The 27,149-nt window shown below is 55.4% G+C and overlaps 3 protein-coding genes and 1 pseudogene across 6 annotated transcripts; 3 read left to right on the top strand and 1 right to left on the bottom strand.

Annotated features, from left to right (window-relative positions):
* Nucleotides 1-677: 677 nt before the first annotated feature.
* CD3E (CD3 epsilon subunit of T-cell receptor complex) lies at nucleotides 678-4,783 on the top strand. 2 transcript variants are annotated; one of them, XM_020794109.3, is made up of 6 exons: nucleotides 678-1,110; nucleotides 2,308-2,334; nucleotides 2,867-3,070; nucleotides 3,439-3,491; nucleotides 4,314-4,360; nucleotides 4,552-4,783. In XM_020794109.3, exons 1-6 carry the CDS (start codon nucleotides 1,059-1,061, stop codon nucleotides 4,679-4,681), a joined length of 513 nt encoding a protein of 170 aa, XP_020649768.3. In that variant the 5' UTR covers nucleotides 678-1,058; the 3' UTR covers nucleotides 4,682-4,783. The 2 variants fall into 2 exon arrangements, with proteins under 2 accessions (XP_020649768.3, XP_020649761.3); XM_020794102.3 differs by having other exon boundaries at nucleotides 690-1,110; nucleotides 3,336-3,491; nucleotides 4,552-4,779.
* A 1,605-nt stretch (nucleotides 4,784-6,388) lies between these two features.
* LOC110079201 (T-cell surface glycoprotein CD3 gamma chain) lies at nucleotides 6,389-12,362 on the bottom strand. Of its 2 annotated transcripts, XM_020794080.3 has the most exons (6): nucleotides 11,731-12,362; nucleotides 10,126-10,161; nucleotides 9,289-9,504; nucleotides 8,157-8,288; nucleotides 7,830-7,873; nucleotides 6,389-6,796 (listed from the first exon to the last, which is right to left on the bottom strand). In XM_020794080.3, the coding sequence occupies exons 1-6, from the start codon at nucleotides 11,783-11,785 to the stop codon at nucleotides 6,731-6,733; spliced, it is 549 nt and encodes a 182-aa protein (XP_020649739.1). In that variant the 5' UTR covers nucleotides 11,786-12,362; the 3' UTR covers nucleotides 6,389-6,730. The 2 variants fall into 2 exon arrangements, with proteins under 2 accessions (XP_020649739.1, XP_020649748.1); XM_020794089.3 differs by lacking the exon at nucleotides 8,157-8,288 and having other exon boundaries at nucleotides 11,731-11,963.
* Nucleotides 12,363-13,608: 1,246 nt separating this feature from the next.
* On the top strand, nucleotides 13,609-14,997 carry LOC110079458 (GDP-D-glucose phosphorylase 1-like; annotated as a pseudogene). The gene has a single exon (XR_013538164.1). The product of XR_013538164.1 is annotated as a GDP-D-glucose phosphorylase 1-like (transcript).
* Nucleotides 14,998-15,349: 352 nt separating this feature from the next.
* Nucleotides 15,350-26,725, top strand: UBE4A (ubiquitination factor E4A). The gene is made up of 19 exons (XM_020794064.3): nucleotides 15,350-15,794; nucleotides 16,392-16,568; nucleotides 17,369-17,481; nucleotides 17,942-18,094; nucleotides 18,183-18,342; nucleotides 18,436-18,638; nucleotides 18,959-19,150; nucleotides 19,504-19,837; nucleotides 19,995-20,121; nucleotides 20,668-20,975; nucleotides 21,666-21,798; nucleotides 22,381-22,568; nucleotides 22,933-23,033; nucleotides 23,133-23,246; nucleotides 23,602-23,776; nucleotides 23,852-24,032; nucleotides 24,741-24,888; nucleotides 25,398-25,555; nucleotides 25,914-26,725. The coding sequence occupies exons 1-19, from the start codon at nucleotides 15,653-15,655 to the stop codon at nucleotides 26,047-26,049; spliced, it is 3,243 nt and encodes a 1,080-aa protein (XP_020649723.1). The 5' UTR covers nucleotides 15,350-15,652; the 3' UTR covers nucleotides 26,050-26,725.
* The last annotated feature ends 424 nt before the right edge of the window (nucleotides 26,726-27,149 follow it).

The following is a 27,149-nucleotide window of genomic DNA, read 5'->3' as shown; positions in this document are numbered from 1 at the left end:
CCATTGTCCTTCACCTGGGGGAGCCACTTCTCTTCCCTGGATGAATCCCCTTTCCTTGCCTCCTCCTCTCTCTCCAGCAGCTGAGCAAACCTGGGGGCCAGGAGGACTCCAGAAGCACCACAGGGCAGAGTGCCCAAACCCATTGCAGGTGGGAAGTCTCTCTCTCTCTCTCTCTCTCTCTCTCTCTCTCTCTCTCTCTCACACACACACACACACACACACACACACACACACACACACACACACACACACACACACACACACACACACACACACACACACACACACACCCCTCATCCCAGGAGTGGCTACCTCGGCTGGGACTCAAGCCACGTGTGCCACAAGAGACAGGGCCTCCTGGCACGGGCCCAGGCCCAGGGCTCTGGGGGAGACCTTGGGCGTAGGGACAGGTTCCCGCCAGCCTCCTCCAAGTTCCTTCTGCCCCCCCCCTTGGCCCTTAATCTCAGTGGCCCTTCATCTACGAACTGGGGTTCGAAAGCTGCCTGCAGTTTTCCGGCTGCTGAGCTCAGCTGAGCTGAACTGGCAGAGCTCAAGGTGGTCTCCGCAGCACAGACATGCCCGCGACCAGCCAGCATCTGCCTTGGGGAGTCCCGTCAGCTCTTTGCCTTGGTGGGGTGAGTCCACGGGTGGGCGGTGGGCGGTGGGCGGTCAGCAGTGGCCCCTCCTGCCGGGGCCAGGTCTGCCTTTCCACTTCAGTCTCGGCCCAGGGGCCTCACCGAGGGCTCAGCCTTTTGATCGTCTTGCGCACGCATGCGCGTGTGTGCGTGTGTGCCTGCAGCCACCCTCACAGACCTGCACTTCCTGGCCCCGCTTTTGTGCCACCACAGACACTTTGGGTCGCTCTGACTGAGGCTGTTGTACTGGAAAGACTGCGTGTTTGTCTCGCTCGGCTCACAGGGCGTCCTCCCTGGGCTCAGTCGTTAGGGGACACCCCACTGGGTTCCTTCCTCCCCTCTCCTGCCTCTTTTCAAGCTGGAACAGAACAGGAGAACAACGGCCAAGCACGAGGACCAGAGGCGAGACCAGAAGGCGGAAAGATGCACGCGGGCTCCCGCTCTGGTGCCCTGGTGGCCCTTCTCTTCTGTTTCTGTAAGTAAAGCTGAGTGCAAAGGGGAACGTCCGGACATCAGGGTGTGCGTGGAAGAGCCCTGCCAGGTCATAGGAGGCCTCTCACTTTCTCTCTCACACACACACATGTGCACGCGTGCACACACACACACACCCCTGGCTGCCAAAAGGGGCCGAAATCAATTCATGGAGGTCTGGGCCACCAACGGCCATTCGTCAGGAAGGCTGAGGGTGGCTCCTAGAATGGGGGTGGGTTTGTAACATGTCTCCTCCATCTGTATATCTGTCATTGGGGAACATAAGAGAGAGGGTGGAGATGGGCTCCTGGCCCGTCTGCCCCATGGACAGGCTCCCCACAGGCCCCCGCTGGGCTGCAGAAGGAGTGGAAGGCTGGACTAGACCGGCTTGGGGCCTGATCCACCTCCAGCATGCCAGCAGTGCTCTTGGAGGTTTTCAGGGCAGGAGCCAGCCTCTGATGCGGTTGGGTTGTTGGAAAGAGGACTCCGAAGCAAGCTTTCGTACTGGGAGTGAGGAGAGGGACTCCGCAGAGCTCACAGGCTCTTGCCCCCTTCCTGTTGCGCGTCCTCCTCTCTCGAGGCCAGGGGCCATTCTTGGGGGAATCAACGGCATGCTGTGAGAAGTGGCGCCGTCTTTGGTCCATCTTGAGGTGGACCTCCAAGCCATTGAACAATAGTTATTTGTGCTGAAGTGGCTACAATTGGGGTTTTCCTGCAGGTGGCATAATAGAGCATTTTGCATGGGGGGCGGGCATGGCCATGGTGGAGCAAACACAAGCAGGTGGTGGTCTTCCTGCGGGAAGGAAGGAGAGGGGCCTCCAAGGGGCATGACTTTGGCCTTTCAGCCTTCACTCTCTCCGGGAAGCTCCTTCGGAGTGGGGGGGGGCACCTAGGAACGGTGGCCCCCAGGTTCACAGGGAGTGCAGACTGAAGCAGAGACGGGGGGGGGGGAGGCAGGAGGGACGCTCGTGCCTGGAAGCAAATGGGAAAGATGTGGCGAAAGGGGAATCTCCAAGAACGGAGCGAGGTACGCTTCCAGTCCAGAGGCAGTTCCAGTCCTCCAAACAGACCGTGGCAGCCGGGAGTGGAAGCAGCGTTGCCCACATTGGCGGATCTCTGAGGCTCAGCAGCCCAGCGAGGGTCGGAGGCAGCGCCAGGGTGCCCAACCCTCCTTCACGCCACCCGTCTTTTCTCTTTGCAGCTTGCCCAGCCAGAGGAACAAGAGAAGGTAAGAGAGATGCCTCTGCCAGGGCCATAGGTGGCTTCTCCAGGGAGCTTCTGCCCTTAGGCTGGGTGTGGGATGATGGACCTCAGGATCTGTGGAGTGGGAAGGAGGGGCTTTTGGTAGGCTGGGATGAGGGACTGGTCCGCGGGGGGGGGGGGTACGTTTCCCTAGATCTAGCTTCCCTTAAGGAGGGTGAATCATCAACACCTTAGAGCTGCTGACCTGGAAGGGACCCTATGGATCATCGAGCCCCCTGTTAGGAAGGCCGCCTGGGGGGGAATCAAACCCCCACCCTCTGGCTCCACAGCCAGAGACCTAAACCACTGAGCTGTCCGGCAGTTGAGCCTCCACCCAATGCTTTGCAAATGGCCTGAACGTAGCTGGACTCTGTCCTGTCTCTGAAGAAGGGGCCGCTCACTCTTAACAGATTAATGCATTCCCCCCCACCCCACCGCGCCCCCCCCACCCATAGGGCTAGGGTACTCTGCCTTTGTCCCTCCTCCTCCTCCTCCTCCTCCTCCTCTTTTGTTTTCAGGGATCGATGTGGCTGTCGGGGAAACATCGGTGACCCTCACCTGCCCCGAGGATGATCAGGTGTTGAAAAGGTCAGAAGTGGAGGTCAGCCAGGAGACTCCCTGGACTGCCAAGGAGGAGGGGGAGCTGGAACAGATGGAGCGAGGGGTCGTCTATGTCTGCAATAGTGTGAAGGCCACTCACAAGATTTACCTGAAAGTCAAAGGTCAGTGCTGGTGGGTATGAGGGCGGGAGAACTGGTCCTCAGATCTCCCCGCCTTTTTGAAAGGCAAGGGAGGCTGAGGCGTCTGAGGAGGTGGTGAGTGCTGATCCTCAGCCTCTAGATTCCGCCCCCGCCCCCCCGCCCCCCGTCTAGGTAGCCCAGACCAGGACCCTTCCTCCCAGGGTTGCTGGGCAAGAGAGTCGCTCCCACGGGTGTCCCCCCCCCCTCCACGTCAGCCTGTGCCTTGACTCTCTCGCTCTCCTGGCAGTCTGCGAGGGGTGCGTGGATCTGGGCCTTGGGCTTGTGGCTGGCGTCATCGTCTCCGATCTGCTGGTCACCCTTGGTGTCCTCATCCTGGTCTACTTCTGCAGCAGGAGCCGTACGACCATCTTCAAGCATGAGGCTAAAAAGGGGCAGCCAAAAGGTGAGGGTCTTCCTGGGTTGTGTCTTTGGGCAGAGGAAGGCCAAGCACCTCTTCCTGAGCCCCCCCCCCACTGCTCACTCATTAGACGGCAGCGGCGGTGGGGGGTGGGAGCTCAGCAGAACAGTTTCCTTTTATCTTTGGCTCCAAGAGAGGAGTTGGGGCCGGCCAGGACAGAGGCCCCTTTGGCCAGTGAGGGAGAAGGGTCCCTCTCATGACTTCCTCTTCGTTAGGTGAGGTTGTCAAGTGGGGGGGGGGGTAAGGGGCTTTGTGTCAAGCATCCACCCCCACCCACCCCCATCCTGTGAGGTGTCAAAAACTCGTGTATTCAATTCGGGGGGGGGACTGTCTTGACACTATGGCATTTGAGGGGGGCATCTTATGGCTTCTTCCTGGGGGGGGCATTTTGCAGTTGGAGGGGGAGGCCATGGCAGCAGTTGCCCCTGCTCCAAGATGCTCTTCTCGACTGAGGCCGGCAGAAGGAAGTGGGAAGGCAGGGCAACTCCGGGCTGGGGGGGGGTTGGAGAGTGCCGGTGGAGCCTTCCCCAGGCCAAGGGATCGTAGCAGTGGCAGGGGTAGCAACAAAGGGCACCCCACAGAAGGGCTTCTGGTCGTGTGTGTGTGTGTGTGTGTGTGGAGGAACAGGCACCCTTCCCTTGAGAAAAAGGCCCGGAGCCAGAGAGATGATGTGGGGTCAGGAGCCCTTGTGTAAGCAGGCAGACAGGCAGGCAGGGACGGAGGGAGGGAGGGAAGCACCCCATTGTTGCCCCCCCTTTCTGAGCCTCAGCTGTGGTGACCAATGCTCGGCTCTGTGCTTGGTTCTAGGCCAGAAAGTGGACTCTCCTCCACCTGTCCCCAACCCTGACTACGAGGTAAGCCTGGGAGTGGGGGTGGGGGTGGGGGCGGGGAGGGGCCGGAAAAGATTCCAGCAAGATCTGGTGCAAAGCCATGGGGTGATGGGGAAGCCCCACACCGTGTGGTCAAGAGAGGTGAGGTGGGGCCACGGCCTCCCACCCAGTGACCTGGGCCCCCAGTTCCACCTCTTTTGTGTCCCTCCCCACAGCCCATCCGGAAAGGCCAGAGGGAGGTGTATGCTGGACTGGCGCCTCGGATCTTCTGAGCTCGCCCGCCACGGGCACCTCATCAGAGGGCAGACGGTCGGCGACAAATGCCTCTTCTACACCAGCCCATGACAGTGGCCATGAGAAGCACTCGGAACCCCCCCCCCCGCTCCTTTCGCATCGGCTGCTTCCTCTCACCGCTTTGAGCTTTGTCGTCTGGAAAATCTCTCTCTCTCACCCCCCCCCCCCCAAATCGTGGCTTGCTTCCTCCACATGGCTCAGTGTGCCTCAGGTGAGGCTACCTGATCTCCTTGGAAGGAGAACCTCTGGGTGTTGCCTCTTCCTTTCTGGGCCTCCTGCTGGCTCACCTGCAGTCCTGCATTGGACAGGTAGTGCTGCTGCTGCTGATGGGGGTGGGGGTGGGGGTGGGTGGTGGGTGGTGGCAAAAAGGGAGCTCTCAGGGCCCCTTTGCACACCAGGACGGGTCACAGGGAAAGAGGGTGGATGGGCAGAGTTGGGGTCAGCAGGCAGGCTCCAAAGCTGAGCATCTTCAGTGCTCCTGAGCCCAGAATCTCTAAACCTACATCCTGCTTGGTGGGATCCAGGGAATGGGGAAAGCCCTGGGCAGGAAGTCTGGCCCAGTTCTGGAGGCCCTGGCTCGGTGAGTTGGCTGAGCTTAGGCGCCTCCTCCACCCTCTGCCCCCTGCTTCCCTTATAACCCCTCATAGCCACCAGGGCCATGCACAAGGCTCCTGTGACCGAGGGATGGGTCGATGTGAGCCAACTGGGTCCAATGCCAAAACTAGCCAGTCAACCAGCACTGTGCTACTCATCCTGCCTTTTAGGAAACCACAAGGCATGACTTAGGTCACCCCTACAGCAGCTGCCACCACCACCTGGAACTTTTGAAAAAGACCCGTTTTCATCTTCACATCTGGTTGTCCTTGGAAGGAGTCCTAATAAAGCTTCTGCAACCTGTTCCCTCGCCTGGTCTCTGCCCCAGACTCTTTTCTTCCTCGGTATGTGGGCGGAAGAGGCAAAGGCCCCAGCGGTCTTCACAATGCTGAGTCTTGTGGTGCTTTCAGGACCACAAAACTGGATCGGCATAAACTTTCACAGATTGTTCTGGTGGTTTTTTCGGGCTCTTTGGCCGTGTTCTGAAGGTTGTTCTTCCTGATGTTTCGCCAGTCTCTGTGGCTAGCATCTTCAGAGGACTGGAGTAGGAACTCTGTCCATGATCTGTTGCTGTTTGTTGGATAGTTGAGTATTTATAGTTGTGGGAACAGCTTTTGTCCTTTTCAGGAGATAGGGTGATCAGTGTGGGAAGTTTTTAGTGGAAAGTATCTTAGTCTAAAGGTCCATCTTTAGACTAAGATACTTTCCACTAAAAACTTCCCACAGATCAGCATGTTTTTGTTGTGATAAGGGGGGAGAGATTATCTGTCACTGTGATTGATGGGTGTCGCTAGCTGGTCTTGTTTGTGCAAAGACTAGGCCAAGAGCTGATCCATCAGCCCTCCAAAGAGCCAGATCAGCACAGGAAGTGGCAGCCGTGGCTGAAAGGAAGAACAGTGGTCCCACGTAAGCACCAGCACCCCGCTTCAGCTGCTGTGCTCCTTCCACAGGATGTGGTCAGAGAACAAGTGCAGCTGCACGTCAAGAACAACACAAACAACACCCACAGCTGCGCACAAACAGCCTCCCCCCCCACCATGCAGCTCCCTGAATGAGTGCCCAGTGCACAACCACTGACTTCCTGTCGCTGAAGCCCTTAGGTCTCACTGCCACCCTTGCAATGCAACATCCTTCTAGGCGCACACACCATGTAAGAGGGCAACGTTTAAGACTTTAAAGCAACACTTTTATTGAGGAAGAGAGAAGGGATACAGGGGCGAGACCCCTGGTAAACTCTTGCAGTTGACTTTCTCAGCATTCAGGGTGCTTCAGATCCTGAGCAGGGCAGCGGATGGCCTCTCGCCCTTTCATGCAAGGCAAGGCAGAGGTGTCGCTCAAGGCAGGAATCCCCAGCCAGATCCCAGCTTTCTGCCGTGGGAAGCAGCACCTTTCCTGCTAGAACGCTGAGTCCCCAGAGCAGGAGGGACAATCATCAGGCAGGGATCCAAGGAATGAAGGCAGGGCAGAGGGAAGGGCAGCGGCAGAAAAGGGTCCCCGACACTCCACTCAACGACGGCGCATGTTGGCCACCCCTATGTGGCTGTATTGTCCGTTGTTGCGCTCTCCAAGAGGCTGGAAGAGAGGAGAAACCTGTATGGTTATGGTCAGCCCCCACTTTATTCACCTGCTGTCATGGAACAAAAGCAGGAAGCCAAGCCTGCGGCATGTGGAGGCCCAGGCAGGCACGGCCCAGCCTGCCCCTTCCCTTCCCCATGTTCTGCTTGCTGAGAGTAGCGTACGGAAGCTGCTTTCTCAGCTTTGTTGGCCTGGAATGGCAAATGCCCGCAGAGGCCGAGTCCCTGCCACTTGCTTGGCCTGGCATAACTTTCACCTCTTCCTTCTCTTTTAAGGGGTGAGAATTGTTTCCTAATCTGAGGCATATCTGTGTATTGCCAGTGTCTCCTTTGACCGAACTCAAATAAAGGGGAAGGGGAAGAGATGAGCTGCAACACAATTTTCCAGGGGTAGATGATTGCAAGGGCATCATAGGACCTGGCAGCTTTGCAGTTAGAAGCCAACGACAGGTCTTCCCTCCAGGGACACCTTTCCTTCCCTGTTCCAAGCCTGAGGGACCAGACTTGGAAATGAGGCCCGTGTTTACTAACCCCAAAGGCAAAGCAAGTTAATTTGTTCCATGCAATGTGGAAGCAAACGGGCTTCTTCTCCCACCACCTTGGTCCTACTCCTGTGTGGCACCTCCAGGACAGGCACCACATGTGGGCAGCGGCTACCATTCCCTGGACTCCCCTAAAATGCCACCTATTCCTTCCTCAAAGCCCTCTAAGGTGGGCGACATCACCACAACTAGTGGCAGCCACCCCCAGCTGGGCTTTGGCACATTCCTTAGTGACCAAGGTGAGCCAAGCCACTGCGCCTGGCACTGCCCAGACATGCAAAAGACTTTGTGCTAACGTGACCCACAAGTCATGACCAAAGGCCACTGACCACACAGCTGGGTCATTGCGGAGCCTTCCAGGACGGGCTGCCCCGGCCTCACCCTTCCCCCCCCCCCTTTCTTAACTTTGGACGTTTGCCACAGCAGGCACTGCAGGCACAAGGAGGAAGAGGAGAGGAAGGCTGGCCAAATAAGAAGCCAGGAACCCACCTGGTAGAGCTGCTCGTTGGCCAGGAGGGTCTGTTTATCCGAGGCTGGAAAGGCAAAAGAGGAAACCTGAGATGCTGGGAATCGGGCGGAGTGGCAGGTGAGCCCAAGGAAAGCCAGGTAGGCAGGAGGCCCAGTAAGGGGGCAGGTGTCCTCTGGGTGATCCCAGCCCTTCCCCCCTCCCACCGTCACTACAGCCCTTCTTTTCCCTGCTGCCCACACAGCACGCAGAGGGGGACGGCTCCTGTTTGATGAAAATCTCTCCCGCTGTCCCCTGCGCCCCCCCCCCATCCTTGTAGCAAAGGCCAGCCCTCCACGCCTGCTTCTTACCTTGAGGCTGCCAGCCTGGCTCCCCTGTGACAAGGCAGTACACTGCCACTGCCAGGAACACTGTGCTCACGCTGCTGGCCAACAGAAGCCCCAGGACTGTGGGCAAGTCCAGCTGGATACAGTTCTGGCACACTGTGGCAAGAGAAAGTCTGGCTAAGCATCCTGGCCCCGCCAGGGCATAACCAGCAAGCCTTACCCCTCTGGCCCTCACGGGGCTGCCTTTGAAGAAAGGGTGCCTCTGCTTCTCCCTTCCCATGGAGGGGCTAGGGATGGGACCTTCCAGGCCAGAGGACGAGGCTGACAGCCCCACGCCATCCCAACCATCTGCTTCAGGAGTGCCATCTAAGGCACTGCTGATGATGGCTCTCTGACACCCTCTCCGCGAGGGACAACCCCCACTCAGCCTCCAGCACAGGCAACAACCCAAAAGACATCACCCCCTTCCCTGGGAAAGAATACGCTTGCAGCAGAGAGAGGCTCAGAAGACGAGCAGAGACGGCGTGCTCCCCCAACGACTTCTCTGGGTTTGGCCTCTGAATCTGCATTGCCACTTGGGGGGGGGGGCACCAGAGAGGCCAGGTGACATTCAGGATTTGGCAGCCAGCCGTGGAGGTCGCAGGGCAGCCCCAGAAGAAGAGCACGGCCACTTGCTTCAGGGCCCTCCCTGCCTAGAAAACCCTGGAGAGGGTCGCCACGAGCCAGAGGCAACTTGAAGGCATGCAGTTATGATTTTAACATGCAGAAGAATCGGGCACTGGAGAATATCTAAGCAATCACGAACAACAGTGGGTGATAAATACTGCTTCATTTCACCCATTTAGGAGGAAGGGAAACCTTGAAGATTTCACCAAGACCAGCTAAACAGAGGCCACAATGCTCAAATGCGCTCAGATTGCCGGAGAGAAGGTCCCGTTCCCCCACCCCACCCCAGTTCTCCCTGAAAGCTCGTCTCTCTCACCTTCCTGTGATGGCCATGAACCACCGCTCTCCCTTGGCCTCGTCCCACCTCAAAGCCCCTCCCCAGGAGGAACTCCTCCCAGCAACTCCCCCCTCCCCTGCCGCACACACCCAAAGCTAAAAAGGGGAGAAATGGCCCCAAGCAGGAGGCAAAGGTGGAGGACGGCTCACGCACTTCGGAAATACACCTGCAAGGAGGCCTCTTCATTCCGTGGGCTTGTGCGGCAGGAGTAGACCCCTCGTGGGTCATCCAAGGGGGAGCCCAAGAGCAGTTCCTGACCCCCCTGCTGTAGGTCAACCCCGTCTTTTAACCAGGTGGCCACATCCCTTCCTTGACACCGCAGGCTGACCGTTCTCTCCTTCTGCTTTGAAACCAACTGGATGGTGACATCTGCAAAACAGAACAAAACCAAAAGCAAAACAAAAAAGGTGCAGAGGGCTGGGGTGAGAAGCAAAGAGAGAAGCAACTGCCCCCCCCCGAGAACCCCTTTCCAGCGGAGGCACCTGAGGTCAGGAGGACCCCTCCTCTGAGAGGCACGGATGGAACTGGGGGCGGCCGAGGAGACCTTATGTGGCGGGTGGGAGGCAAAGAGGCTTCTTTCTCCCTGGGAACCAGCGGCCAGCAGCCACCCCACCCCCAGACTTGGGCTCTGAGTCATTGTGGGTCCAGTGTCTCCCCCATGGAGGCTGCCCCCTTGTTTAACATCAATGCAGGGTGACGGTCAGGGCTCTTCCTGCACTGACTCGGGGGGGCGGGATGCCAGCCCCACCCTAGCAAACGTTCTGCTATGCTAGGGAAGCAGGCACATGAAGGGGGGGGGGGGCTGCCGTTCCTCTGGCTCCCTTCCTATCCCACAGCTGGTGAGTCTCCGGGTGCAGAAAGGCCAGGCCTTGGCTGGCGGTCAACTGCCCAGGCGCTTGCTGACCAGGCTGCAGAGCACCTGCGAGAGCCACCTGGGCCACGGCAAGAAGCATGGCCCTCCACCGCCACGAAAAGCAGGATACAACTTACTTGGTTGCGGTCCAGTGTTTTCAGAGATGACAACACCTGAGAGGAAGAGAGAGGATCACAGCTTGAGACGCAGGGGCCAAGCAGAAGAGGACACTGTTCTTCCTCCGATTTCATCTGCTAATGTCGATATTCAGATGCAAAAGGAGCAGTGGCTTTTTCAATATAATCTGAACAAAACTACAAGGCGTCTCACCTGAGGGGGGCAGAGAGTGACCAAGTGACCACTGAGGCTGCTTTTCAGGTGCAGCTACCTGTGGATGGGCAACATCGAAGTCCTTGGCTTTCCTTCTTTAATCTTTCTGAAGGGGGTTGCTTTTAAATTAAGCCTCCGCAGGGTGGGTCTTAAAATGGAGGCCACCTTCGGAAGGAGGGTTCCCTCTGGCAGTCTTGCAAACTTCTTTCCCCTCAAAGCGGGCCAGTGGCCACCCCCGCTGAAGGCTAGCAAGGGAGGAGAAGAAGCGGGCTTGCATCCTAGTGAGCGCTTGGTGAGATCCACAGGATCTAAGAGCACCAACCAGGCCACAAAGGTAGACGCGGACACCCTACATCAGAAAGCCTGGCTCCTCCACCTTGCCAAACGACAAACAACAAGGAACGGCGTCCGCTCTGGACCTCGCAGGAGACAGGAACAGCGAAGGCAAAGAGCCTGCCAGGGGTGACCAAACAGCAAGTCGCGGTGGCGTGGCTTTGCCTTTGGCCCCATGGTGATGGCCCCATCTGGAGAGGAACATCCTGGAACCACAACTTCCCTGACAAAGCAAGGCTAATCAAGATGTGACTTTTTTTGTTTAGAAGACAACGACTAAGGATCGTGCGAAAGGGGATGAAATGAGGGAAAGAGGACAGAGTGGAGTCCTCATAACCTGGAACTGCAGGCATCATCCAGTGGAGGTGGGTGGCAGGAGATTCAGGACAGACTGAAGGGGACATTTCCCTGCACCACAGAGAGTTAATATGTGGAACCACCTGCCACATGAGGTGGTGGGGCTGGCTATTCTCGCTGCGGATGTTAAAAGGGGACTGGAGGAAAGCAGGAGGAGGTGATGAGACCACTCAAGGACGGCTATTAGTCTTTGTGGTTCCCTCCAGGCAACACCTGGAAGCCGAAAGGAAAAAATGCTGCTCCCACCAGGCAAGGATGAGCTCTCTGACAGGGGGCATCCACCCCCCACCCCCCACCCCCCACCCAGTGAAGGCTGATGTCTTTGGGATGGAAGATGGAAGATGGAGGCTAAGCACAACGGGGACTGCAAGAACTCCGGAAGAGACAGTTGTGGGCTCAGGCCTTCCCACCCCAGCCACTGGGGTGCAAGATGTGAGGGCACCTTCACTCTCGCTTGAACCCAAGCAAACAACCCCCCCCTTCCAAACAGAAGGGCGGCTCTTGAGATGTGCTGACACTCGGAAGCAGTCCAAAAGACCACTGTGGGCAAATATCAAGTGGAAAAGAACACCCTGGCAACACCTATTTCAGTGTCGAGGAGTCCCCTCCCCAAGAAGGCCCCCGCTTTTTCTTTTCCTTTGTATTCTGAGGCCGGGCCTTGAATCAGGTTGCGTCCTGCTGCTGCCCATTCTGCAGCTGACCTTTGGGCCGAGCCCCCTTACCTGTGAAGAGCAAGCCGAGGAGCGTGGCATGGAGGAGGTGGAGGCTGCTTCCCATGCTGGCCTTTCTTCAGAGAGCCACAGATGTCGTTATCTTAGTTATTCCCCCCACTCTTTGATGCGAAGTTGCCCAGTTTGCAAAAAAAAAAAAAATGATCCAAATCAAACTTTTGCTGCCTGCCTTGGCTGCACCTGGGCACCAAACCAGCATGAAGGTTCTCCGAAGTCAGCCAGTCACAGGAAGCCCGGGGGTGGGGGTGAGGGACTCTCCCTTGCTTGTGTAGAGGCGTGAATGCACGAGAAGATGTCAGAAATGCCACAGAAGAGCTTTTTCTTCTGAGAAATTGAGCTGAACCACCTCCAACGGCTCATGGGAGGAAAAGCCACCGTCCCAGAACAGAGGAGGGATTCAGGCCGAGGGATGCCGTTTCCCAAGGACTTGTTTCGTGCTTTATTCCCTTTAGTGCCGTCTGATTTTGGGGGGGAGGGTGGACGGGATATTTCACTCCATTTATGTTTTTTTAGAACACGTCTCTAAAATCCACCATTTTCTTCACAGGTGGGATCGGAAGTATTGAAAATTTATGGAACTTGTCATCCTGATCGCTATGTGTGGGTGTGAACAGGGGAAAAAAGGATTTGTTCATTTGAAATATGGTGCTGGAGGAGAGCTTTGCTGGATTGGCAGAAAGACAAATAAGTGGGTCCTAGATCAAATCAATCTCTGTCGGCAAACATGTTGAATCTGAGCCTGCCCTACTTTGGCCACATCATGAGAAGGCAGGGTTCTCTGGGAAAGACAATAATATTAGGAAAGGTTGAAAGCAGCAGGAAAAAGAGGAAGACCATATAAGAGACGGACTGAGTTTGCAAGAGCTGAAGCGGGCTGCTGAGGACACAACCCTTTGGATATCCCTCGTTCATGCAGTCACCCTAAGCGGAGGCGACTTGACAGCATGTAACACTGCCAGGTAGTGATGCCTGCTGTGATTCTGCTGCAAGGAGGAAGGAAAAAAACCCGTGATTTGACTGACATCCAGGCACAAAAGTGGCACCACTATGGCAGGTTCAGCTTCTAAGTCTGCCCAGAATCAGCACCTTGCTCGATCGTTTGGGATTCAATTAGGTGGGAGAAGCAACCAGATTTGGCTAGCCATGGTGGGAATCTCCCCTCCTGCAGGAATCCCCACTGAGGGGGTTAGCTCTTCCTCCTCCCACACCAGCTGCCACTTGTTGTTTTTGTTCTTCAGAAAAACAAACTACTTTTATAGTCCATTCCTGTTGCCTCAAGGATATTGTAAATATTTTAAAGTCACTTATTGATCCATGAGCCCCTTTTTGCTGCCTCATGTAGACTTCAGAGTGAGTGCTCCGGGAATTTCAAGCCACGGCCATCAAGTTCCAGGACACCCCATCCCATTGATTCTTCTGCTGGCATACTTCACATTTCTTTCTACCAGTCTTCAAGATTAAGTTGTTTGTCACTTTTCCAGTTCTTTGCAAAGACTAATCTTGCTACTGTAACCATTATAACAACTACAGTATCTCTTTCCAAAGTCAAGTCTTTCCTTCTCATCCTTTGGCCCTGCAGACCTTTCTGCCTTTTGTTTCCCATTTCTCACAGTGGCAGTGGTTTTTCCTTTTTCAATTGCATACTTGTAGTTCTTACTTTTAGATATTTAATGATGTAACCACCATTGTATAACGGTTTTCAACTTTAAATATTGTCTCTCACTGTTGTAAACTGCCTTGGGTCCTTTTCGAGGAGAAAGGTGGGGTAATTTTTTTAAAAAAATAAATAATTTGTTCTTGCCCTGGGCCCTCCACCTGCTAGTTTCGGCTGTCAGCAACCTTATAAGTTAAGGATAGCTAGCTCCATAAGTCTTTGCTTATGAGGAGGAGGATTTTGCGCTGCAGGGAGTGGAGTGGCCGGCCAGCCGCCAGCTCTCACCTTTTGAGAGAGTTCTGCAGTCGGGCTGGGAGGACAAGATGAAGAGGGGACTTTTCCGCTATCCCTTGGGAGACCTGCAGACCTGGATCCTGCCAGGGACGGTGGGGTTTGTGGCCCAGCTGAATATCCAAAGAGGGGTCGAGAGGAGGTGACCCGAGGAGATCCACAGCCTCCAGCAGCCATTTGACCCCCAGCAGTTCAATTTCAACAAGATCCAGCCCATGGAGGTTCTTTTCTACCTGAGCAAGGGCGGCCCTCCCTGCCTGGGAAGGACTCAATCTCCAGCTGGCCCTGCTTGTATCTTGGTAGTGATTAATGTCAGTCCTCTGGAATTTGGACACATCCTTCTCGTTCCCAGTCCTGCCCTCTCCTTGCCCCAGTTCCTCACACCTGAGGCCCTCCGCTTTGGCTTGGATGTCCTCCTCAGCGCCCATCCCTGTTTCTACATGAATTGGGAGCTGCTGGTGGAAACTGCCCTGTGTGCCCCTGCTCCCTGAGGCAAGCCTGTATCGGCTGCAGGAGGCCCCGGCTCCTGGTTTCTTCTTCCTCTTAGAGAAGCTCACCCACCATGTTGTTCAGGTCACCATCGGTGCTATTCTAGTAAAGAAGGTAAAGAAGGAGATTGCACACAACCTCTTCATAACCCGGGGTGCTAGACCTGAAGGGCCCATTCATTCGGAGGCTCACCCTGGGATTCGGATCACTGTCTGGCCACGGAGAGCCTGCTTTGGTGCCAAAGAAGAGTCTGCCTTCAACGTGGCCCTCTGTGAGTGGGCAGGACTCTTGCCCATTAAAACAGCCCAAGATTTCAAGGACCTTACAGAGGCTTCTGCAATTCAGATCACTCAGAAATATCTCCTCTCAGCTGCCCGGGTAGGTGGGACTCATTAGCCTGGGAAGGCAGCCCATCTAGGAGGAGGAAAACTCTGACTTCAAACCTCCCCTGCCTTGTGGCTCTATCCACTGACGGAAAAGGCTTCAGGAGTCAACCTAGAGGCAAAATCCGGAGCTGGAGTTCCGAAGGCAGTTCGTGTCGTTCTGGCAACTCCTGCGACGTTGCTGGAACCAGTCGTATTGGCTCTTGCCTTTCCATTGGACCATTGCAGCAATGTGGAGAGGGGGGATCTGCGGCTTGGGTAACAGCCTATCCTCCATACTACTTTACCCAGGCGTCATGCTCTGGAGAGAACACTCCAGCTCCGCATACGGCCTCGAAGTCCTCCATACGGAGCACGCTACCATAGTCTCTCGAGACTGAAGGATGCCTATGAACCCGGCTCCAAATAGTCCAGCCATTCGCTGTCCTGCTGTCGGACTATAACTCCCATAATCCTTCACCGCGGCCCATACTGACAGGAGATTTGAAATCCAGAGGGTCAAGACCTGCGAGCCCCGATCCAAGGACTGGCACCACCCGCGCTCCTGCCACGACAGAGGCGCGGGGGGGGGCGCACATAAAAAAAGGCTGCCCGACTGGAACCAGGAAGCGCCCCACTGAGACCCAGGGGTGGATCTCTTTATTTGAATATCTCTGGGAGCCCATCGCCGCCCTAGCTTCCGCTGGCGGGCCCTCCACTTCCGTCCCTAATGGATGACGCACAATGCGGCGCGGCCTGCTGGCGTCACGCGTTGCTAGGTTGACTGCCTGGGAAGTGGCGACCCCGCAGCTGCCTACGGGCCGCGGAGAACGGGACGGACGGACGGACGGGCGGACGGCGGCGAAGAAGCCGATTACCGTGCTCGGCGGGGCCGCGAGGGACCCGTCCTGCTCGCCCGCCCTTGCCGCCTTCTGCCCGGCGGGGCCTTCCCCACCGGAGCCGCCCCGGGACGCCCGCGGGCCTCGGGCTCCGGATCCCTTGGTGGGCCCGCCTCGGCCGCGCCTTCGCTTCCCTCCGCCGCTCGGCTTGGGCCCGGGAGGCTCCGCGCTCGCCTTGGTTCCCAGCCCCCCATGGAGCTCGCTGGCTTGGCGGGGAAATGACCGACCAGGAGAACAACAACCGGAGCAGCATCTCCAGGAACCCCTTCGCCGCCCTCTTCGGCTCAGTCGCCGACGCCAAGCACTTCGCCGACCTCCAGAAGCAGCCGCCGCCGCAGCAGCCACAGGCCCAGCCCGCTGGTGAGGGCAGGAGCTCGGTGTGGGGGTGGGCGCTTTGCCTTGGGCTGTAGGGTTAGCGTTAGGTAGGAAACAATCCCCCCCCCCGCGCGCGCGCACACACACAGCCCCAGTGAAGTGGTATTTAGATAGGGTGAGGTTCTGGGACGCCCATCAGTAGACATAGCAAGAAGGAGACCAGATTTTAGTCTTATAATTCTCTTTCTCTCTGTGTGTGGGGGGTTTAAGATCAGTTCCTAGAAGCCCACCCCATTATCTGAAAACTACCAGATACTTCTTACTCGGTTAATTCCAGGGTCTTCTCTTCCTGTGCTTCTCCCCAAAGAGCCAATCTTTGCAAGTCTCTGGAACAACAAAATCCACTTAGGAAAGGGTAGGGTTAGGAACGAGAAGGTGGCAAGGGGCTAAAAACACCTAGCGCTCTGTGTGTGTGGGGGGGGGGTGGTTGGTTGGCAGGCAGGTTCACAGGAGTGGTCAGCTGCTATGGGGCAGTGGCTCCTCCCCACCTCTTTCTGCTTCTTGATCTGTAGGTAGAGGCAGAGAGGGAGATAAGGAGAGCTGGGTCAGGTGGAGCTAATCATTTACCTGCTGTTGTTCCAGTGGAGGAGACCTCAGCCAGCCAAGATGATTCGGATAACAGCGTGTCTGAGAGCCTGGACGACTGTGACTACTCGGTGGCTGAAATCAGCCGCTCCTTCCGCTCACAGCAGGAGCTCTGTGAGCAGCTCAACATCAACCACATGATCCAGAGAATCTTCCTGATCACTCTCGACAACAGTACGTTTGGGGAGTTGGTTCTCCTTCACATCCTCTGTGATGGGTAATGGAGTTGTGAAGCTGTGAACCACATTGGTGATTCTCCTTGCTGTTCTGCATCAGCTTCAGGAGGAAGAGGGAACAGCTGGACTTCTTTTTGCTCCCTCGCCTGCTTTTGTCTGATCCACCCATTAACTTGTTAAATGACTCCTGTCTCTAACAGCTGTGTAGAGTTGGGGACATTCTTCAGGGCATGGTTTCAGTGGGAAGGCCCCAGGTGGTTCTTGTTTTTATGTGGGTGGGCTAGTCTATTGGGGGTGTCGAGAACTTTGCTGCTAACCTGATGCCAAAACATCTTGATGACTTACATACACTGGCAGAGAATGCTATTTCCTATCATGGTGCTGCTGCTGCCTTCTCTTGTCCTGACTGGCTGCAGATGGAGCAGAGTGACTGGGAACAGAAAGCCCCATAAAGCCCAGGTTCTTTTACACAGGAGATATAAATCATTCACAAACTTTGGGGTTTTCCTTCCTTATTTTATTACATCTATACAGCTTCAGGGATGTGGTGTGTTGGCATTATGCTAAGCTTTGCTGTTCCCTTCCTATTCCTGTGTACTTAGTTGTCTCTGTTTTCTGAAGATGCTGATTATTTTGGAGTATCATGAAATGTAATGGTGGATAATTCTGGAGAGCCGTAAGCATGAGGGCAGGGTGGGGATTACGTTTCCTTCAAGAATTAGGGATGGTGTTTATAGGACAGAATATTGAGAATGAGATGTCATTGGCAGTCTTGATTTGATCTTTCCTGACCTGCAGGTGACCCCAGTCTGAAAAGTGGCAATGGGATTCCTGCCCGCTGTGTGTACTTGGAAGAGATGGCAGCAGATCTGGAGGACCAGGACTGGCTGGACATGGAGAACGTGGAACAGGTATCTGCCCATGCTTACAGAGACCCAACAGAACATTTGTGAGTAGGCTGCTTTTGTGGTTCAGCTCAAGCTGCTCTCTGCTTGTGGTCAGGAAGTAATTTGCCCCTAGGCTAGCTCTCCTTCCCTCCTTCTCCCCCCCCCCCCAAGGTTGCTTGACTCACTTTCTGAAGCCACTTACTGTACTCTGCTTTAGTTGGTTTCCCCTTGAATCAGGCAATCTCCTTGAACATCAGCAATTTGAGTCCTGCCAGCCTTCCCTTTGCAGCCCACTGTAGCTGTGCAGTGGTGGTATGGAGTGTGAAGGATCTGGCCTTAGCCACAGTGGTTGATAGGCAAGACTTTATGGGACTCCTTGGAGGGAATATACTATTTGGAAAAATGCACTACTGGGCACTTCCTTCGAAGATGGGAGGTTAGTGTGCTTGGCATTTATCCCCGGGGTTCTCTTTAATTTCTCTAGGCACTTTTCACCCGACTGCTGCTCCCAGAACCTGGAAATCACCTGATCCATATGACCTCAGCTAGCATCCAGAATCTCTCAGCTGAAAGAGATGCAGGCGAGAAGCACATTCTTCGCTACCTCTTTGCTTGCTTCCAGAGGGCCAAGGAGGAGGTAGGCCCAGATCCTGTTTCTCAGCCAGCCAGCAAGCTGGCCTGTCAAGTACAGTCTGGAGACCAAGCAATCTCCTCTGTATTTTCAGATCACCAAAGTGCCAGAGAATCTATTGCCTTTTGCCGTGTGCTGCCGGAATCTGACAGTGTCTAACACCCGCACGGTCTTCCTCACGCCAGAAATTTATGTCAACCAGAATGTCTATGAGCAGCTTGTGGACTTGATGCTGGAGTCCCTGAGAGGAGCACGTAGGTGGCAAAGGCAGAGCCAAGCATCCCTTGAGTGTTGCCTGCTGCAGGTCTTTCAAAGCCCCCCTTCTAAAAATCCTCTTTCTCCCTTAGACTTTGAAGAGGTGACAGAGTTCCTGGAGGAGGTCATTGAGGTCATCACTGCAGATGAGGAAGTGCGGACCTTTGAAGAGGTCATGCTGCCTGTTTTTGACATCCTCTTGGGACGGATCCGAGAGCTGCACCTTTGCCAGATCCTGCTGTACTCCTACCTGGACATGCTCCTGTACTTCACCCGGCAGAAAGATATAGCCACAGTGAGTTGCTGCTCCTCCTTTCTGCAGGTGTCAACCAGATGAACAGTCTTTGCTCCTTAAGCCTCCTCCTTTAGCCCGTCCCTTATTCCCAGCACAACGTTTTTATCTGACTACCCAAAAGGGGGTTGGGGTGGCTGCAGCAAAAGGAGTCTTCTTCCTGGACTTGGACTGTGGTCCCATGTGTTTTGAATAAAGGCTGGCTTCTGCAACAGAGCCATAGTTATGTGGAAGGGACTTCAGTTGTTATTTTTTGTGTCTGCTGGGGTACTTTTCCTGAGCCATCTGGGGGGCATCAGCAGCTTCTGCTTCTGTTTGTTTAGGTCTTTGTTGAGTACATCCAGCCAAAGGACCCTGCCAATGGGCAGCTCTATCAGAAGACTCTGCTGGGAGCTATTCTCAGCATCTCATGCTTGCTGAAGACCCCAGGGGTGGTGGAGAACCATGGCTACTTTCTGAATCCCTCTCGGTCCAGCCCTCAGGAGATCAAGGTGCAGGAATCCAACATCCACCAGGTACTTATGCACCACTCAGTCCTTTCTTCCATTGCTGAGCCAAGCACTGTCCAATGGTAACTCCTGGCAGCTGTTTCCTTTTAAAGATATATTTCCCCCTGCAGTTTGGCCAGACAGGTCTGTGGTCATTCCCCCTGAACTCATTGCTGGTGTTTTACATGATGGAGAGCTGCCTGGGCAATCACTTTAATACTGAAGGCAAGAATCGGACCCAGAGACTCTGGTAGTGGGAGAAAACGCAAGGGGGGGAGGGGGGCCATTGCTCCTTGGTGGGGGATCCTAGATTCAGCTGATGGAGCACGTGTGAGCATGTATTCTTGCAGATGGTAAGACTTGCCTTGTCTTGGTCATAGTTCATGGCCCAGTTCCATGAGAAGATCTACCAGATGCTGAAGAACCTGCTGCAGTTGTCTCCACAAACCAAACACCGGATCTTGTCCTGGCTTGGGAACTGTCTCCATGCCAACGCGGGCCGCACCAAGATCTGGGCCAACCAGATGCCCGAGATCTTCTTCCAGATGTATGCCTCAGATGCCTTTTTCCTGAACTTGGGGGCTGCCCTCCTCCGGCTCTGCCAGCCCTTCTGTAAGCCCCGTTCCCCCCGGCTCCTCACCTTTGACCCCACCTACTGTGCTTTGAAAGAGCTGAATGAGGAAGAGCAGAAGTGCAGAAATGTCCATATCAAGGGTGAGTGGCAGCAAGCAGGTGGGGGGGGAATCGCCAGCCCAGAAAGGAAGCGGAGGAGTGGAGAGAAAGGGAGCTCCCTCCCCCTCCCTGTGACATTCCTCTGGTAGGCTTGGGCTGGCAGAGCAGGTAGGGAAGCATTTGCTTTAACTTCTTTCAGGTTTAGAGAAAGAGACCTGCTTGATCCCAGCCATGCCCGAGCAGGAGCCGGAATTTGCTCCTAGCTACAACCTGGTGACGGAGAACTTAGTGCTGACGCAATACACTCTCCATTTAGGATTTCACAGGTACACCTTCTAGGGAGTCCTTTGTAAGCATGGGTGGCGAGGGCCTTGCGGGAGACAGAAGGTGTGGTCCTCTTAATTTCTACAGGGTTTACCTTTGCAAACTGAGGTGGCTGCAGGCACTGTCTTTGCAGGCTCAACTGATCAGTAGGGTGGCAGCGTCGCCTGTGCGGTGAAACCTCGCTGAGCAGAAGTGTGAATGAGTTTAGTTTCTCAAAGCCAGTCGTGGGCAGGACAAAGGGTGTCCCCTAAGTTACTGGAAAAGCTGAGGGGATGGTGTGGGAGTGAATGAAGTTTAGGGCCATCCCCTCCGAGTGCCTCTTCATGCAGGCTCTCCAGTCAAAGCTGCTTTTCAGTGAGAAGAGTGGGCATCTTAGCTCAGTGCAGCCCAGCAAATGGACAGCTGGGAGTCTCGCATGGGACAGCCGTGCTTGGCCCGGGCCTGCACCCCCACACCTGACTGGCCAGCCCTGCTTTCTCGGCCACCTGCCACAGCCATCTTGTGCCCACAACCTTTGTCCACTCCCACATTTTCTGTTGCTTGCCCAGGTTGCACGACCAGATGATCAAGCTCAACCAAAGCCTTCACCGCCTGCAGGTGGCCTGGCATGAGGCTCAGCAGACCTCCAGCCCCTCTGCTGACAACCTCCGGGAGCAGTTTGAGCGCCTGATGACCATCTATCTCTCCACTAAGGCGGCCATGACGGAGCCACAGATGCTGCAGAACTGCCTCCACCTGCAGGTCTCCATGGCAGTGCTTCTGGTCCAGCTGGCCATTGGGAACCAAGGCACCGAGCTGGAAGAGCTGACCTTCCCTCTGCCAGAAGTGAATCACAGTTCCCTGGCCTACGTCCCAGGTGACTGGTGTTTCCCAAAGTCATGCTAGGATGCTTCTGGGTGAGGGGATTCTTCCCCAGGTGCATTGGCATGGTTCTTCCAGCCAAGAGGATTGCAGGGTTAGCCACGTTAGCACAGTTGGCGATCTTCTCCAAGCCAGCGGGTCCTTTGGAAAACTGCAACATAGCCTTACTGGTTTTGCCCCTGAATCTCATGGGTTTAGGCCATGTCATGCCAGTTCAATAGCATCCCCCCCCCCAACAAGGGGCCAAGCCAGGAGTTCATTGCTGTTATTCCCTCTGGCATTCAGGCTGCAGGGACAGGATGAAATGGCGCACTTGTTTGTAAATGTATACAGGCAGAGGTTGTGGTTGCTGTCATGACAGCTCTCTGGAGGCTTGCACTAGAGCAGTTCCAAAACATGTCATTAGGGTGGCTGGAAGGAACTGGGCAGATGTCTGCTTGCATTTCTCTCCCTGGTAAAGTGTTGTTTGGGATGGGCTGGTGTGTTGTCCATGAGCCCAAGGAAGGACGAGGCCTCACAAGCGCTGTCTTGCTTGCGAGGAGCTTTTGTAGCATGGGAGCAGCTCCCCTTGGCCAGGAAAAGGGTGGCTGCTGTTGACAGTGGCCTGCAACAGTTGCGCGGGTGGATGGGCGGGAGACCAAGGAGCCTCCTGGGAAGCTGCTCATGGGGGGACTTGTGTTTGCAGAATTTTTTGCTGACAACCTGGGTGACTTCTTTATTTTCCTGCGCCGCTTTGCTGATGACCTGCTGGAGACTTCAGCCGACGCTTTGGAGCATGTTCTTCATTTTGTGACTGTCTTTATGGGGGATGTAGACAGGTAAAGGCCTCCAGGGTTGAGGAGAAGCTGCTTGTCCTCTTCGGGGGATATTTTGGGTGGGCTGGTGAAAAGGAAGGAAGGAGGGATGGTTGTGGAGCCCAGGTTGTGATTCAGTAACTGGTCCCACCTAGTGTTGAACATCTCCAGCTCAGCGGTATCTCTGAGTTGTTAAACAAAATGTCCAAAGTTGTCCTTCTTCCCCGAAGCTGCTTTTGCAGTCAGATGGCCAGAATGAAGCCTTCCACAAGCATCCTGTGCTTTGGGGAGGCAGACTAGCTCTGGCCCTGCAGCTTGGAAGGCATGCTTGGTGCACTGAGACTTTAAGAAGAGGAAGCTCAGGCATTTCTTCTGACTTCTAGAGGCACAGGGAGCACCTGATGTCTGCCAAGGCAGCCAGAAAAAACCACAGAGACTGGGGTGCAGGTCCTTGTGCTTCCAGTGGCTTCTGCACTCTCTCTCAGCTGCAGCTTCATAAGAATTATGGCAGGAGCTCTGCAGAAATCTGTTAGAACAGTGAAGTGGAGAAGACATGACAAAGGGCTGTCCTTAAGCCTCTTCCCGAACGACTGTCCTTCCTCGTAGGATGAAGAATCCCCATTTGCGCGCCAAGCTGGCAGAGGTTTTGGAGGCTGTCATGCCCCATATGGACCAGGAACAGAACCCATTGGTCTCGAGCATCTTCCACCGCAAGAGAGTTTTCTGCTCCTACAAGCATGCAGCCTTTCTTGCTGAAGCACTGATCAAGGTCTTTGTAGACATAGAGTTCACAGGTAAGATCAGCTTAGTCCCCAGCATGTAGAAGGGCTCTTGGGATAACTGCTGCTCTAGCTAGAGCCCAATGTTCACCTCCTCTTGGCAAAACTGCCTCCCCACCCCCTGGGCCTGGCATTCTGAAGAACAGTAGTTATGCTGGCAAGCCTTGGAGACCCTTCCTCAGTGTAAGGCATAAATGGCTTCTTTCTTTCTTTGTCCTCGGAGGGCTACTGAACTGTCAGCCTTGAAAGAGACAGAAGGGGACAGGAGTCCTCGCCTCTTCCCTGTGAGCAAGGCTTCAAAGCCCAGGAGCCTGTTGGCATGTAGGTGGCAGCTTCCCTTCTTGGCATTTATTTTGACTGCTTTCCCTTCCTGGCACAGGGGATCCTCACCAGTTTGAGCAGAAATTCAACTACCGCAGGCCTATGTACCCCATCCTTAGGTACATGTGGGATACCGATTCCTATCGAGAAAGCATTAAGGTAAGGCTAATCAGGAGATATTCCCATTCTGTGGGTGAGGGCCATGCTGATGCCTGTAGAATAAACAGCCACCCACTCTCCTTCCCTCCACCTTTGCAGGCCCTGGCAAACTACGCCTCAGAGAACTTGGAAGCCATGACACCTCCACTCTTCTTGCGTTTTCTTAACCTGCTCATGAATGATGCCATTTTCTTGCTGGATGAGGCGATACAGGTAAAGGGTTTTCTGATGGGAAGTGGAGGAAGCAACCCTCCTTTGCAAGAAAAAAAGGGATTTGATCATAGCTGCTGCTGGGTGTCTTGCGGATCCTCAGCCGAGCTAGTCTGTGACCACAAGGCCCGTATCCACCTGAAGCTGAGAGAAAAGGAATTTGCTCTAGAAGCCAGATCTGGCTGGGCTGCTGCTGCTTTCCAGCCCCTCGCCAGGACTCTCTCCTCCTTGTGGTTTTCCTAAGAGGAATGACTGAGCCTCTCTCTGCATGGGCGGAATAAGCATTCCTCATGCTGCGTCACACATGCACTCATATGCCCTCCTCTTGTTCCCCCATCCTCAATGAATTTCTCCACAGTACCTGAGCAAGATCAAGATCCAGCAGATTGAGAAGGACCGGGGTGAATGGGACAACCTGTCCCCAGAGGCACGGCGTGAGAAGGAAGCTAGCCTGCAAATGTTTGGGCAGCTGGCTCGCTTCCACAACATTATGTCCAACGAGACCATTGGGACCCTGGCCTTCCTGACCTCAGGTAGGGTGGCATTCTCTCCAGCTCTGCAAGGGTGGGGCCGCTCAGTGGCTCATGGAGGCCTGTTTTCCCTTGCAGAGATCAAGTCCCTCTTTGTCCATCCCTTCCTGGCTGAGCGCATCATCTCCATGCTCAACTACTTCCTGCAACACCTGGTGGGACCCAAAATGGGGGCCTTGAAGGTCAAGGACTTCAGCGAGTTTGACTTTAAGCCCCAGCAACTTGTGTCTGACATCTGCACCATCTATTTGAATCTGGGGTACGCCACGCCTCTTTGTACATGAATCCAAAGGCATTGTGGGCTGGTCCTAGCCCAAGGAAGAGGCTGGGAAACTGGCCCTCGCTGTGCATCCTTTTTGGAATGAGGAGGTGCCCTGGGGTGGGCTGTTCCTTCAGGTGATGGAGAAGCCTTCTGGTGAGAAGCCGCTTCCAGCAGCTTTCAAACAGCCAGGGTTTGAAACTCAAGAGGTGAACCTGCCACAATGTGTGCCCACCTCCATTGGAGTTCCAAGGGGCTCCCTAGCTCAGTGCTGCAGAAAGTGGGAGCAGGGGCCCTGGGCAGGTGATGGTTCATTAACCTTCCCACTGTCTCTTGCTCTCTTGGTTTATGTGAGATCAGGACAGGAAGGGGTTACTCCATCAGGAGACTTTTGCATGTGCCACTGCTGATGAAATCGAACAATGCCTCCCCCATGGAAGAGTGTGGAGGTTTTTGGTATTGGGTGGTTTCCCTCTGTGCTCTGAGTGGTGAGTGTCTTCTGCATGGGGGTGAAGAAGGCAGTATAAGACATACCTTGATTTGGCCTGAGCACAGACGTCCTTGAAGAGGTCAGAGAAAAAGAAAGAAAGACAAAAGAAAGAGAGAGGGGGCACAGTTCATGGGGGTTTGCATTCTTATGAAGAGAGTGAGTCCATGCTTGCCAGCCATTCCCAGCCACATGCCTGTTGACCCTCTTCTCTGTTCCAGAGATGAGGAAAACTTCTGTGCCACAGTTCCCAAGGATGGACGGTCCTATTCCCCCACGCTTTTTGCCCAGACAGTCCGCGTCCTGAAGAAGATCAACAAGCCAGGAGACGTGATTGTGGCCTTTAGCCAGCTGGCAGAGCGGATCAAGGTGAGACACAGGCAGGGGAAGCCAACCTTGCTCTCTCTTTTCCCCTCTCCACTTCTGTCCCAGGCAGGGCACCCTGCTTTGCGGAGGGCTGCCCTTCGGTTCCCCTGTTCCCATCTGCAGTCACGGGTCCCGATGGCAGGGCTTGTTGCAGCGGTTAGCCATCTCTGGCTTTAGGCTCTAGCCTCCCAAAGTCCTCCCCTGGAGGAGTTGAAGGGCCAAGCAGACTGGGGTGGGGGCGGCAGCCCCTCCCCAAAAGGTGGTCTTGTGCTTCTTGCTCCTGTCTTGGGCATGGCCGGGATGAGAAAGGCAACGGTGGTCTCCCTTGTGGCCCTTACTCAGAACCCAAGCTGCCCTTCACCAAGGGGGCAGTGAGGAGGTGATGCCATGGCTGAGTGCCTGTCCTGTCCTGCTTCCTGGCTATGTCAGGGAGGATAGGCTGTACCCTGCCATCTGACAACTCCTCACTTCTTTGAGGACTCCCTGACTCATGCCTGGGTTTGCTCTCTTAGTCCCTCGCTGATCGCCAGCATCAGGAAGAGGAGACCTACGCGGATGCCTGCGATGAGTTCCTGGACCCTATTATGAGCACACTGATGATGGACCCAGTGCTGCTGCCCTCCTCTCGGGTCACTGTGGATCGATCAACCATTGCCAGGCACCTTTTGAGGTATTCGGAAGGAGCTTTAGGGGTAGAAGGATGGCAAATCTATCAAATCCAGACCTCTCTCTCCACTAGCTAGCCCCACTCCCAGATCTCCTGAGGGTCTTGTTGGCATGTCTCTCTGAACTGGGCAGCTGTCCTTGGTTGCTGCAGAGTAATCGTGGCAGGGCAGCTGGCCCCAAGGGAGGGCTGGCAGGGTTTCCAGACCCATGCTTAGAAGACAACTCCGAAGTCCCTCTGCTTTGATAGTGGCTGGGGGGAGGGGCTGCAGATCCTCTGGCTCATGGAGAGGTCTGGGCCTAGGGCAGCAAAGGCAGGAGAGTTTCCTCTGACCCTTTTTTTCCCTTTCGCTTCTTCCTGCCAGTGACCAGACAGACCCCTTCAACCGCAGCCCTCTCACCATGGACCAGATCAGACCAAATACTGAACTGAAGGAGAGGATCCAGCAGTGGCTGGCAGAGAGGAAGAAAGAGAAGGAGCAGGCGGGAGGAGTTTTGTGACTTGGCCCCGCCAAAGAGGCTGAGTGCTCCCAGCTGGGCTTCTGCAGTCTTGAGCCAGGCTGCCCCCACTTCTCTCTCTTTCCCCTACGGTGGAACTTGGGACAGAGGCCTCCTGGGCCGCTCTTCCACCTTTTCTTTGCCTTGGGGTACCTGCCACCGTCCGTAGCTGCTCCCTGGCCTCTTTGGTGTGCGCAGTGTCTTGGTCCAGTGGCAGTGGCCCCCCAATCAACCCCTGTCCAGATTGGTCCCCCTCTGCGGTCATTGCTGCTGCAGTGAATGTGCAGGACCTCCAGCAGACAGGCCTGCCTTGATGCAAAGCCATCCTGACAACGTTGGTGAGGATGTGGACTGCCCAGGAGCCTGGGTGGCGGTGGTAGCAGCCCCCACAAGCAGCCCTTAAGTAGAAGCTGCTGCTCCCTGAGGGCGGGGCAGATGTGTGCCATAGCAGCCTCCCCCCACCCGCCACTTCTAGAGCCTGGGCTTAATGTAGCCCACTTGTCAGCCTCTGCTCATCCTCCTTCACACGGTGGCTTGGAGGCCTTCCAAGGCAGCAAACAGCACAGTGGACGTGTTTATGCGCTCTCGACACCCTGCCTGCAATTCGTTGCATGCCCCTATGTATGCAGTGTGTGTGGAGTGCGAATTTGCCTTTAGATCAATAAAAGCGTCCAGTGTCTCCCCTGCCTCTCGAGTCGGTCCTCTTGATGCGCATCCCGACCAGTCACCCGCTCTTTCGGGGGGGGGGGGGGTGGAGAGAGACACGGGAGGCAGAATAGCTGCCAGGCAGCAGGCGGGCGGGGGGGGGGTTGCTGCCTGGCCTGTCACTTCCTGCAGCATGCCCATCCTTGCCCCTTCACTCTCTGCTGAAACTGCCTGTGTTGCCTCTCCTGTGCTTCGGAGCCCCGGGGCCGGATCCTTCTCTCCGGGGGCGAAGGCTTCAAGGGCGGGCGCCCGGGGCTGCGGCATCGTTTGCGGGGCTTGGAAAGGTCACTTGGGGAAGGGCTACAACTCCTCACACTCTCAGCCAGCAAGGCTCGGCGGTGCTTCTGGGAGGTGCGGTCCCTAAAAGTAACGTTTCCGGCGTTGCCGTCCGTCTCGCA

This window comes from Pogona vitticeps, chromosome 8 (assembly GCF_051106095.1).
Source record: "Pogona vitticeps strain Pit_001003342236 chromosome 8, PviZW2.1, whole genome shotgun sequence".
NCBI classification, from domain to species: domain Eukaryota; kingdom Metazoa; phylum Chordata; class Lepidosauria; order Squamata; family Agamidae; genus Pogona; species Pogona vitticeps.
Note: the sequence above shows the minus strand (reverse complement) of the source record. Positions and strands in the feature narration are given on the sequence as shown.